General features: G+C 43.4%; 2 protein-coding genes across 2 annotated transcripts in view; both read right to left on the reverse strand.

Annotated features, from left to right (window-relative positions):
* The window catches only part of XKRX (XK related X-linked), a 104387-nt gene extending 100924 nt beyond the window's left edge, over nucleotides 1-3463 (reverse strand). The window contains exons 1-2 of the mRNA XM_041740675.1: nucleotides 3427-3463; nucleotides 2883-2982 (exon numbers count right to left, since the gene is read on the reverse strand). The gene's annotated coding sequence lies outside the window, so the exon portion shown is untranslated. The remainder of the gene's footprint in view (nucleotides 1-2882; nucleotides 2983-3426) is intronic.
* TRMT2B (tRNA methyltransferase 2 homolog B) overlaps nucleotides 1-13586 on the reverse strand; it is a 67584-nt gene that overhangs the window by 4482 nt on the left and 49516 nt on the right. The window contains 9 exon segments of the mRNA XM_041740444.1: nucleotides 2883-2982; nucleotides 3402-3521; nucleotides 4306-4407; nucleotides 4562-4605; nucleotides 4607-4771; nucleotides 5098-5190; nucleotides 7475-7548; nucleotides 7608-7688; nucleotides 7752-7898. Of these exon segments, the coding sequence (XP_041596378.1) occupies nucleotides 2883-2982; nucleotides 3402-3521; nucleotides 4306-4407; nucleotides 4562-4605; nucleotides 4607-4771; nucleotides 5098-5190; nucleotides 7475-7548; nucleotides 7608-7688; nucleotides 7752-7898 (926 nt within the window).

Genomic DNA, 13586 nt, shown 5'->3' on the forward strand with positions numbered 1-13586 from the left:
GTACAGAATAGGCAAATCCATAAAAACAGCAAGTAGATTAGTGGTTGCCTAAGCCAAGGGGTTGGGAAAAATGGGGAGTAACAGGTGAGAGGTGCAGGGTTTCCATTTGAAGTGATAACAATGTTCTGGAGATAGGGGTAATGGCCACATAAGTCTGAGAACATACTAAAAAACCACAGAATTGTACACTTAAATAGATGAATTTTATATATGAATTATATCTCAATAAAGCTATTTAACAACAACATACCTTAGAGATCTTTCTCTATATGTACATAGAGAATATCTGTATTCCTTTTTATAGCAGCACAGTGTAGCAGCACAGTATTCCATTGTATGGATTTAGCATTGATGGTTTAACCAGTTCCCCACTGACAGTTTTAGGATATTTCACTGCTTATTGTTACAATATTGCAGTAAGTAACTTTGTGTCTATGTCATTTTACTGTGTGTCAGTATATTTGTAAGATAAAGCCTCAGGAATGGAATTACTGGTTTAAGGGGTATTTATGCATTTATAACCTGTATTGCTAAATTTCCCTCCACAGGGATGGTACCAATTTACAATCTAACTAGTAATTTTTTAGAATTCATGTTTCCTCATAGTGTATTACCAAACTTTTGAACCTTTGCCAATCTGAAATGTAAAAAGAGACATCTCAGGGTACATTTAATTTGCATTTTCATTATAATTGAAGAGACGGAGCATCCTTTCATGGTTCTTAAACACATTGATATTTTCTTTCTTCTGTTAATTTTCCTTTGGTGCTTCTTTCTTTTTCTTTTATTCCAAGCTTTTATTCAAATTCCAGTTAGTTAACACACAGTGTAATATTAGTTTTAGGAGTAGGATTTAGTTATTCATCACTTACACTCAACACTCAGTGCTCATCACAAGTGCCTTCCTTAAAGCCCACCACCCATTTAACCCATCTCCCTGTACACCTCCCCCCAGCAACCCTCAGTTTGTTCTCTATAGCTAAGAGTCTGTTTTGGGACGCCTGAGTGGCTCAGCAGTTGAGCATCTGCCTTCAGCTCAGAGCATGATCCTGGAGTCCCTGGATCGAGTCCCACGTTGGGCTCCTTGCATGGAGCCTGCTTCTCCCTCTGCCTGTGTCTCTGCCTCTTCTCTCTGTGTCTCTCATGAATAAATAAATAAAATCTTTTAAAAAAAAACAGAGTCTGTTTTATGGTTTGCCTCAGTTTCCCCCTCTATGCCCAACTTGTTTCATTTTTAAAATTCCACATATGAGTGAAATCATATGGTATTTGTCTCTTTCTAATGGACTAATCTCGCTTAGCATAATACACTCTAGCTCCATCCATGTCATTGCAAATGGCAAGATTTCATTCATTTTGATGGCTGAGTGATATTCCCTTATGTGTGTGTGTGTATATATATATATACATGTGTGTGTGTATCCATTCATGGTATCACATCAATGGACATTTGGGCTCTTTCCATAATTTGCCTATGTTGATAACACTGCTATAAACATCAGAGTACATGTATCCCTTCAAATTGCTTTTTTTTTAAAAAGATTTTATTTATTTATTCATGAGAGACACACAGAGAGAGAGAGACAGAGACACAGGCAGAGGGAGAAGCAGGCTCCATGCAGGGAACCTGACGTGGGACTCGATCCCAGGTCTCTAGGATCATGCCCTGGGCCAAAGGGAGGCACTAAACCACTAAGCCACCAGGGATTCCCCCCCCCCCGCCTTTTTTTTTTTTTTTAAGATTTTAACCTTCGAAACACTTTTATATCCTTTGAGTAGCATGAGTACTGGATCACAGGGAGGTAGTTCTATTTTTAACTTTTTGAGGATCCTCCATACTGTTTTCCAGAGTAGTTGCATTAGTTTGCATTCCTACCAACAGTGTAAGAGGGTTTCCCTTTCTCCACATCCTTGCCAACACTTGCTGTTTTCCTGTGTTGTTTATTTTAGCCATTCTGAGGGACGCTGGGGTGACTCAGTGGTTGATAGTCTGCCTTTGACTCAGGGCATGATCCCGGGGTTCTGGGATCGAGTTCCACACCGAGCTCACTGCAGGGAACCTGTTTCTCCCTCTGCCTCTCTCTGCGTGTCTCTTATGAATAAGTAAATAAAATCTTAAAAAAAAAAAAAAAAAGAACTGACCAGGGCCAGACCTGGAGGGAAGCAAGAGGCATTCATCTTGGGTACAAAACTTAAAAGGGTGCTAAAAAACTCAGTAATCAAGACAAATAATATTCTTTTAAAGATTTTATTTATTTATTCATGAGAGACACAGATAGAGAGAGAGGCAGAGACACAGACAGAGGAGAAGCAGGCTCCATGCAGGAAGCCCAATGCAGGACTCGATCCCAGAACTCCAGGATCATGCCCTGAGCCAAAGGCAGGTGCCAAACCGCTGAGCCACCCAGGGATCCCCCAAGACAAATAATAGTTTAATGCAGTATTTTGGAAAATCAAATTGGAAACAATCTGCAGGCTGGTTCCCTGCTTTTATAAATAAAGTTTTATTGGAACCAGGATTAGAATAAGATGGGTGAGGCAGGGTTTAGCAAGCACAGGCATGGATCTTGCTTTTTTCTTTTTAATCTTAATGTGTTTTTCATCATGGATTTCTTGGACTAATTTTGATTTTTGAAAATGATGGATTAGAAATGTATCTTAGTTACTGATATTTTGTGCACCATCTTATTAAATTTTACACCCAAAGTGAGTTGCTTTACTTGCCTTACCTGAGACCTGGCCCTATAACTGACTATTGATGGTATAATAATGCCTTTTTTCTGTCTCCTTACATCACTCTGTGTCTTCTAAATCTGTACAGTAAATATGGATTACTTTGATAGTCAGGAAAAAATAATTTAGAAAAAGAAGTCATGACTCACTCAATGATGTTCCTTGTGGTTTCACCATGGGGCTTGCAGGAAACAAAAATCAGCGTGCGGATAGCCCTGCAGTTTTGAATGGCTTGAACCACCTGATAGTCTGAAGGAAGAAACACATTGCTATTAATATAATTAAACCATCGTGGGTTAGCAGAAACTACCAACTGGCTAGCATCTAGGATTGGTTACGAAAAGAGGAGAAGTAGGTTCAGAGCCAGCCCACTGGGAGCTCCCTTAGGATTGTATGGGAGTAATGGACTAAAGATGATGGACATCAGGACGCCTGGGTGGCTCAGTGGTTGAGCATCTGCCTTCAGTTCAGGGTGTGATTCCAGGGTCCTGGGATTAAGTCCTACATTGGCCTCCCCCCCATGGAGCCTGCTTCTCCCTTTGCCTATGACTCTAGCTCTCTCTCTGTCTCTTATGAATAAATAAATAATAAAATCTTAAAAAAAAAAGATAGTGGACATCATGAGAATACCCAATGAGTTCTGTAACAGAAAAGCTATGCATTCCTACGCAGTCCTGCCTGGGCTGGGCTCACCACAGCAACAATGAACTGCCAATTTTCCTTTGACTGTAGCAGCTGTGGTAAAATCTTCTCTGCTCGACCTGTGTGGAATTCACGGTTGGTGATACCTGCAAAAGAGAGAACCACATGACAGAATTCAAAACTCAAGCCCAGCAGTGAGGGAAGGTAGTAGAGGGAGGCTTTACAGAAATGTACAGGAGCCCAGGCTCTGCCGCCTTCCCTTTGGACCTAGCATACCTCTGACTAACAATAAAAGAAATGCTGTTGATCTGCCTCATTGTTGCCAACACATTTTCCTTTGCAATATCTCAGTAGGCCTTTCAGCTTTAGATACTAGACCATGTTATTTTAAAACTTAGTGACACATAGTACATAAGTACCTACCAAAAAGAAAACCTTAACTTTTACTCAAGTGCTCTGTCTGCTATCTTAGAGATTTTCAGAGCCTCAAGAGTTCTCTGGAGGTAGGGTAGAGGGAACAAGGGGATCTGTTTTCTATATTGCAGTTTGGCATAGGATTTTGTTCAAAGAAAAGGTTCTGCTGCTAACAGCTGTTTGAAACCTATTGTATCATGCTATAATGCCTCATGAGTCTAATGTCAAGAAGGCTCCTCTTCTACATTATCCAAAGTTTTGCCAGGTTATCTTCCTATCATCTAGTCTAGGCCTGTTCATTGCCTCAGGCTCTTCTTCTGGATAGAAAAAATAGGGAGATTAGCTATCAGGACCTCTGTCAGAAAATCATCAGGACCCAACTCCAAGCACTCTAGGATTCTCTCCCGCCCTCTGCATAGGTCATGGATATAATAAATGCCCTTTCCCACACAACACTTTACACAGCACAGAAACAACTGCAGCTCTTAATTTCTCTCCATAATGTGAACAGTATACCATTGAAAGCTGCAGTCCACCTGGCATCCTCTACTGCCTGTTCCACCAAGTTAATACCAAGGACCTGGGAGATATACTGAACCAGAGAGAGATCAATCACACCTAAGGAAATAAGAGGATAAGAGAAAGGTAGTTTAGGATTTTAAGCCAGTGATGTTATGCCTGCACAACTACCATCACTTCCCCATCTGGGCCCTGGGTGTGGGGGGAATGGAAGTTAAGCAGCATGTAGATTCTGCCCTGGGCTGCCACTTGCTAGTTCCACAGCAGATATCGAGGAGGATGGTGTTAGAGTTCACTCAGCTCCCTCACTGTCCGATATAGCACCTCTGCACCAGCATTATTAATCTGGAAAAAGGCTTCTGGAGAGATACAGATCTTCAAGCCCAAGAGATCTTCAAAGAGATGGGGTTCCCCAAATAGGAGCTGATAGGGGGACTGCTGATGGCTGCAATGCATCATGGTGCTGGAAAACAACTTTTAAAAAAGCATTTTAGAATAGTAGACCATTCTATCTCTAGTGCTTTGGAGGAGCGGGCAGCATCTCAGCCAAGAGACACAGCCTCCATGGCATGGCCCTGAGAGGTCTGTAGGAATTATCTCTCAGGGGATGGAGATATTTGCAGACACTCTCTCATCTAAATTTGGCCTGGGTTCCCAGACCTGGCTGCGTACAAGGACTGCTACCACTTACCCCAGTTCTCCACAATCAGCAGCCCTGCCTCAGCAAGCAACAACTCAGAATATAGCAAGCCATTGGCTTCTTGCTCTGTTTGGCTACCCCAGGTTTACCTTTCCTGAAAGTAAAGGGATGTCAAATCACAGACTGCTCCTGGCCCAGTGATGAAAAACTTCTTTAGAGTCTCTCTGACTACTGAGCTCCTCCTGCCCAGATCACAAAATCAGTAGCCAAGCAAAGACTCATCTCTGACAAATTTTCTCTCCAAGCTCTATAAAAATCAGCCCTGCAGTAGTCAGACAAGAAAGCACATTTCTCAAATCCTATTATAAATGACACTTAACATAAAGCAATGTTCTATATGACAAAAAATACACCATTTTCACATCTCAGTAGAAGCACTGCTTTGCTTATCAGCTTTTGACAAATCCTATACAATAGACATGGTACTTTCTCTAGTTTGAGCCTTCTTAATAGTTTTCTAAAGAAAGTGTGAGAGTTATCCATATTATAAACAAGGAGCTAAACTAAGCTTTTGCCCTATTATGAAGATGCAATAACCCTTTATACTTCTCTGCTTCAAATATCCCAATCACCCACCCAAACGCCTCAAAGATATGAGTCCTTAAAGAAAAGAAAGAGGGCATAGAAGGGAATCATCACGGTAACTAAATTCTTTCTTTGAATTCAGAACAGTTTAAAATTCTTACATGACTGCAGAGAGCCTAAATATTAGCTTGACACAGGATACATCACAATAAACTATGTTGGACCTCTAGAGTTAAAAGGCCAAGAATGGTATTTTGGGGGTAAATACCCAGTAGTGTGATTACTGGATCATAGGGTAGTTCTATTTTTAACTCTTTGAAGACCCTCCATACTCTTTTCCACAGTAGCCATACCAGTTTACATTCCTACCAACCGTACAAAAGGGTTCCCTTTTCTCCATATCCTTGCCAACACTTGTTGTTTCTTGTACTTTTTATTTTAGCCATTCTGACACATATGAGGGGATACCTCATTGTGGTTTTCATGTGCATTTCCCTGATGATGAGTGATATTAAGCACTTTTTCATGTGTCTCCTGGCCATCTGTATGTCTTTGTTGGAGATATGTCTGTTCATGTCTTCTGCCCATTTTTTTTAAATACAAGAACAGTAATTCAAAGGGATATATGCACCTTGATGTTTATAGCAGTGTTATTTATAATAGCCAAATTATGGAAGCAGTCCAAGTGTCCATCAATAGATGGATAGAGAATAGGGTGTATATACAGGCAATGGCATACTATTCTGCCATAAAAAAGAATGAAATCTTGCCATTTGCAACATGGATGGAGCTAGACTATAAATGCTAAGTGAAAATAAGTCAGAGAAAGACAAATACCATATTTTACTCATATGTGGCATTTAAGAAACAAAACAAATGAGCAATGGGAAAAGAGAGAAAGACAAACCAAGAAAACACTCTTAACTATAAAGGACAATCTGATGGTTACCAGGGGAGAGGTGGGTGGGGGAATGGGTGAAATAGGTGATGGGGATTAAGGAGTGCACTTGCTGTGATGAGCACTAGTTGATATATAGAATTGTTGAATCACTATATTGTATACCTAAACCTAATATAACACTATATGTTGGGCAGCCCGGGTGGCTAAGCAGTTTAGCGCCGCCGTCGGCCTGGGTTGTGATCCTGGAGACCCAGTATCGAGTCCCATGTCAGGCTCCCTACATGGAGCCTGCTTCTCCCTCTGCCTGTGTCTGTGCCTCTCTCTCTCTCTGTCTCTCATGAATAAATAAATAAAATCTTAAAAAAAAAAACACTGTATGTTAACTACACTGGAATTCTGATATAAATAAATAGTTTTTCTTACATATGTAGAAAATTAAACTTACTAATATATTTTGTCATTGTGCTCACCATTATTTACTGCATCTTCCATTAAAGTAGCATTGTGTATTTTCCTGTAGATCTGTCAGTTATTAGGTGTATGTAACTTTAAATTTTATTTTTCTTTTAGGTTGAACCTTCTACCTTTATTAAATCTTTTTTATCTCTAGTAATACCTGCTGCCTTGGAATCTACTTTGATATTAATAGTTATATATGTTTAACTACATACATACATATATAAAAATGTAAAAGGCCAGGATTTGTGTGTCAACTATGCAAATTTTTTTTTTAATTACAAAAAAAGGTCAGGAATCAATGATGTGGGTTCAAGCCCTAGCTTGGCTATTTACTGGCAGTTCAACCTTGGGTACTCTATGCCTCCATTTGCTCATCTGAAATGAGGATGACAATACTTTTTCTTCTCTCACCTACTATACAAGTTGGTTGAGATGATCACATTAAATATAGGAATATTTTAACATGGGAATGTTTGAAAGCCCTAAGTGAATTACAAATATAAAGTCTTATTTGAGTTATGAAATTCTGACTGTATTCTACTTTCTATTGAATTGGCTTCTAAAGTCAGTAGAATACCTACCAACTTCCATGGGCAAAGTTCTTGTGAAAATACTTGGGAGTCCTCACATCATTAACATGGAACTTCACCTCAGTCTGTGGTTTGATCATGCCAACAGCATGTTTAAAGAGTATCCTTGCTTCTTCCTCCTTACCCCTAACCCCTCTTCCCAACCCACATAAATATTCTGTGGATGTGTAATTTCTGCTACCTGCCCTGACACTTCAAAAACCAACTGCAGGACAGAGAAAATAAGGGTTGCTACAAAAACTGTCCCTAATTGTCCTGTGACTATCACCTGTCTTAATTCCTGGGGATGGAAAGTGATGATGGCCATTGTGTGCCCTCGGCTATCGGTGCAGAATATGAGTTCACACCAGTACCCACCTTCATGAAACAAAAAGCAGGACTCCATTGCAGACTGTCAAAGAAATACTTCATAGTACTAGGGAGAAAACAGAACTGTTATGTAGACAAATATAACAAGTTCCACAGCTGACTAGCCACGCTGAATGTTATGGGCTTAATTGCACCCAGCCCCAGGCATTCTGTTGAAGCCCCCAGTACCTCAGAATGTGACCATGTTTGGAGATAAGGTCTTTAAAGAGGTGATTACATTAAAATGAGGCCCTAATACAACTGACTGGTGTCCTCATAAGAAAGAGAAAATTGGGACACATAAAGAGACACCAGGGATGCCCAAACAAAGGAAAGATCATGTGAAGACACAGAAGACGGCCATCTACAAGCCAAGGAGGCCAGCCTCAGAATAAGCCAAACACCCTTCTAGGACTTCAAGCCTTCAGAACTGTGAGAAAATAAATTTCTGTTAAGCCATGCAGTCTATGGTACTTTGGTATAGCAGCCATAGCAGACTGATACAGGTTTCGATTCCAAGAAGGGGCATGAAACTATAACAAATACCTAAAAATAAGGAAGTGGCTTTAAAACTAGGAATGGGTAAAAACTGGAAGCATTTTCAGGTGCATGCTAGAAAAAGCCTAGATTGCTTTGAAGAGACTATTGGTAGGAATACGGATATTAAAGGTGATTCTAGGAGGCACCTGGGTAGCTCAGTGGTTAAGCATCTGCCTATGGATCAGGTCTTGATTCTGGGGTCCTGGGATTGAGCCCCCCATCACACTCCCCATGGGGAGCCTGCTTCTCTATGCCTCTCTCTCTCTGCGTCTCTCATAAATAAATAACATGTTTAAAAACAAATAAAGGTGATTCTGGGGAGATCTCAGAAATGAGGAGCATGCTATTAGAAACTGGACAAAATTTGATCATTTTAAAGTAACAAAAGAACTTGGACGAATTGTGTCCTAGTGTTGGGTGGAAGGTAAAAATTCTAAGTGCTGGGGATCCCTGGGTGGCTCAGTGGTTTGGCGCCTGCCTTTGGCCCAGGGCACGATCCTGGAGTCCCGGGATCGAGTCTCGTGTCAGGCTAGTTGGCATGGAGCCTGCTTCTCCCTCCTCCTGTCTCTGCCTCTCTCTCTCTCTGTCTATCATAAATAAATAAATAAATTTTTTAAAAAAATTCTAAGTGCTGAACCTGGATATTTAGCTCAGGGGATTTCTAAGCTGTGTTGAAGGTGTGGCCTGGTTTCTGCTTGCTGCTCAGACTAAAATGTATGGAGAGAAGAAAGACACATTGAAGGAATGTATGATCAAAAAGGAACCAGAACTTAAAGACTTGGAAAAATCTCAGCCTATCCATAGAACAAAATATGAAAGCATGTTCAAGAGGCAAAACCAAGGTTATGGCTGGACAGTCTTTTGATAAAGAAATTATAGGTGTCACTCATGAATCCAACCAGTCATCTCAATAGAACCCAGGAACAGAGATGAACTTTTATCAGCAGAAACACTGCCAGCTAAGACAGAAGGGCACAGAGACAAGGATATAATGAAGGAAGGCCATCAGACTTCTGGGATTCTACAGGATTGGAAAATGGACCTATCTGACTGCCAACAGGTGTTACTCTTCAAGAAAAGAATGACCCCAAGGCAATTCAGAGATCAGCAGGGTGGCTGCCACCAAGATAGACCCAGAGGGGACAGGCCCCAAAAGTCAAGGCTGTAGCCTCAGTTGCAGTGGGCCAGACTACAAATGTCCAGAGCCTAAAGTATGACCGTGCAACACCAGGAGGCCAAAGGACAGAGCATCAACCCAAACAGGATAATTATTGAGCCTTAAAACCTCAAGGAATTTGCCTTACTAGGTTTCAAACTTGCCTGAAACTTATGATACCTCTATTCTTTCCAATTTCTCCCTTTTGGAATGGTAATGTCCACACTGACTGAGCCACAAGGCACCCCTCAAGATTTTTGCCTTAATATGAATTATACCTTGAGTCTCATCCACATTTGATTTAGATATTCAGATAAGGCTTAGGATTTAGGGTGCATGCTGGAATGGGTTAAAAATTTGAGGCTGTTAGGGGTAGACTGGCTGGAGTATGACTCTTGATCTTGGGATCACAAGTTCAAGCCCCATGTTCGGCATAGACCTTAAAATTTGGGGGCTGTTAGGAAGGGATGAATGTATTTTGCATTTAAGGAGAACATGACTTTTGGGGTCCGAAGGATACAGAATTATGGACTGAATTGTGTCCCCCTAAAATTCATATGTTGAAGTTCTAAAACTCCAACACCTCAGACTGTGACTGTATTTGGGAATAGGGCCTTTAAAGGGGTGATGAAGTTAAATGAGATAGTTAGGATGGACCCTAATTCAATCTGTTGTCCTTGTAAGAGGAAATTTGGATGTTGGACCCTAGCTCACGGGGGCCAACGTGTCCCGGTGGATGCCCCAGAGACTCAGACCCCAGACAGGCAGATGCAACTAGCAAGAGGGTTTTTTTTTTTTTAATTAACTTTTATTGGTGTTCAATTTACCAACATACAGAAAAACACCCAGTGCTCATCCCGTCAAGTGTCCACCTCAGTGCCCGTCACCCATTCCCCTCCAACACCCATCCTCCTCCCCTTCCACCACCCCTAGTTCGTTTCCCCGAGTTAGGAGTCTTTATGTTCTGTCTCCCTTCCTGATATTTCCCAACATTTCTTTTCCCTTCCTTTATATTCCCTTTCACTATTATTTATATTCCCCAAATGAATGAGAACATGCACTGTTTGTCCTTCTCCGATTGACTTATTTCACTCAGCATAATACCCTCCAGTTCCATGCACGTTGAAGCAAATGGTGGGTATTTGTCGTTTCTAATGGCTGAGTAATATTCCATTGTATACATAAACCACATCTTCTTTATCCATTCATCTTTCGATGGACACCGAGACTCCTTCCACAGTTTGGCTATTGCAAGAGGGTTTTATTGAACGATTGCGCAAACGGGCCCTCCGCCTCAAAGGTGGAAGGGCCCCAATTGGCAATTACAGGCATCTTTTAAAGGCAAAAACCGCGGGATTAGCATAGCATTCGGGTTATGACATGATTGGTTTCTTTGAAGGTCAACATGAACATGTTCAGGGACTTTCCAGTCAGGGCGTGGGGGGGAATGGTTTTCTTATCTCGGAAAAACCACAGAATGTTTTTCGTTGCTTAAATTCCAGGAAGGCGCCTGGGTGGGCTGCCTCTGGGTTAGGCCTGGTCCTACATTTTCACGTGGGGGGGGGGGGGGGCGGGGTAGAATCCTGTAGAATCCCTCCTCTGTGTTTGGGCTGATTTTAACCTTAAAATCTTAGGGAACATTTATTTCTTCAGTTTGGAGGGCCCGATATTGTTGAGTTAGTACCAGAGCTTGGGTAATGGACAATCTTTCTCGGATGAACTGGAGCAGCCGGTTGAGGATGCAGGGGCCGAAAGTTAGCAGCAGGAGCAGGATAACTAGAGGGCCCATAATGGTAGAGATTAGGGTGGTCATCCAGGGAGACTGGTTAAACCAGCTTTCAAACCAGCCCTGCTGGGCCTCCCGGTCCCTTTGTCTTTTATTTAGCCTATCCCTGAGTTTGGCCATGGAGTCCCTGATGACTCCAGAATGGCCTGCATAGAAACAGCATTCCTCTCCCAGGGCCGCACACAGTCCCCCCTCTTTCAGGAATAGTAAATCCAAGCCTCTCCTGTTTTGAAGTGCTACTTCTGAAAGTGAGGTGAGGGGCTGTTCTAACTTAGAAACGGACTGCTCTAGTGTCCGTAGATCCTCATCTACAGCTGCCTGGAGTTCTATATAACGTCGTGAGCCCTGGATCAGAGCAGCTGCGCCAGTACCCACTCCAGTTGCGACCCCTAGTCCCAACATAACGGCTAGGATTAGGGAGACAGGTTCGCGCCTAAAACAGGTGGGATGTTCATCATACTGGTTTTCTAGAGTTTCAGCAGGGTGATAGAACACCCTGGGCATGATCTGCACCATGACACAGAAGTCGTTTGAGCCATTTAGAACCTTAGCTGACACACAGGGGGTGAGGCCTTTGTTGCATGCCCACCAGGTTCCCGGCTAGGGCACCAGGTAAGAGTCAGTCCCTAAAATCGGGGCGGTAGTATTGCAGAGTCCCTGGTAACCCCGGGGGGGTGTTCCTATGCAGGTTCCTTGTCCTGAAACTTCTGTAAGGGTAAGTTGTGGTTGGGAGTCGGGTGTGCATCCCTGAGTGCTAGTGGTGTTGTTATAGGTCCTGGGAGTAGCAATTCCCTCATAATAAGGGGGGGGGGCAGATGCAAGGCAGAGCCAGCAGGATTTAGTTATGTCGGGACTGGTCTGATTAAGGGCCAGGAATGCCCCTGTGATGAGGTTAAACAGTCGTCGTCCCGTGTTGGGTGGCGACCAAGGGGTTGGAGTGACCGTGAAGTTGGCGGGTGTGGCACTCCCTGCGGCTAGGGCTGGGGCTGTTGGTTTGGCAGGAGCTCTTTGTTCCCTGAGGACCGTGTTGGGCCCGATCCCGATCGCCACGGGGTCTGGGGATTCTATTTTTAGTTTAATTCTGAATGTAAAACCATCATCTGTTCTTTCTTTGTATAACCTGAGTCCCCACAAGTATCCATTGGCCCAGTTAGTAGCCCTTTTTCCGGGTTCTGTGAAGGATATCCGTAGGGGATGACACCACCTTTGGCAGGGCCCATAATTAAGGGTTTTCCATTTGTTAAACGTCGGGTGAGTATAGTTAGCCTTGACAGTGATGTAATCCCAGGAGGAGGAGGGCCTCCATTCTGTGTCTCCCGTAGTCTCGCACCCCTAATTTTTACAATAGAAGTGTTCCCCCCTCCAAGGTGGGATTTAGCCTGCGATCTCTGTGGTACCCGGGACAGACATAAAAGGGAAGAGTGTTTAGCATGGCCCTTCTGTCAGGCGTGCCACATCCTCCCCATGGGTCTAATCCCAGTCGCCCTGGGGGGCTTTCGCGGTTGGGGACCCTAGAGGTGTCGAAGTATCCCTCTAGGTCCCATGGGCTGGGGGCCCCTATGGTTAGCTTGCATAAGTCAGGATATAGGTTAGGCCACCAGGTTCCCACGGGGGCAGTCTTAGTTGTGGACCAGACCTTGTCACCCCCAGACGTTAGTACCTGCCAGGTTAACCTTTTGGGGGCATGAGGGTTACCTTTGGTGGGGGTGAAAAGCACTAGGAGAGGTAGGAATATAACAATTGTCATTGAACAATTTTTGAAAGTCTTATCTTGAACGGGTTTTGGGTGCGGTGGAGCTTCCATTGGCGTGGCTCGCCCGATCTGTCCTGGCTGGCATCAGCGATGCTCGTTGATGGGGCGCGCTTGACGTGTGAGGAGTGGACCCAAGCAGCAATACCGTCTACTTTTAGGGCGGTTGGGGTGGTTAGTAGTACAGTGTATGGGCCCTTCCAGCGGGGCTCAAGGGTCCTGGACTGATGTCTCCTGGCATAGACGGAGTCACCGGTCTGGAATGGGTGTGGGTCAGTTGCATCTCCGGGGCGGTAGACAGCTGCAAGGGGTTTCCAGATCTGGCGCTGGATAATCTGGAGCGCCTTTAGCCTGTCCTGTAAACCGGGAGTATTAGCAAGAGGGTCAATAGCAGAATCCAGTAAGTCCATCACTGGTGGGGGACCTCCATAGAGAATCTCGTAAGGAGTTAGTCCATGGCGCGCGGGAGTGTTCTGGACTTGGAACAGGACCATGGGGAGGAGTTGGACCCAGTCTCTAGTGC

This window comes from Vulpes lagopus, chromosome X, assembly GCF_018345385.1.
Source record: "Vulpes lagopus strain Blue_001 chromosome X, ASM1834538v1, whole genome shotgun sequence".
Classification (NCBI taxonomy): Eukaryota; Metazoa; Chordata; class Mammalia; order Carnivora; family Canidae; genus Vulpes; species Vulpes lagopus.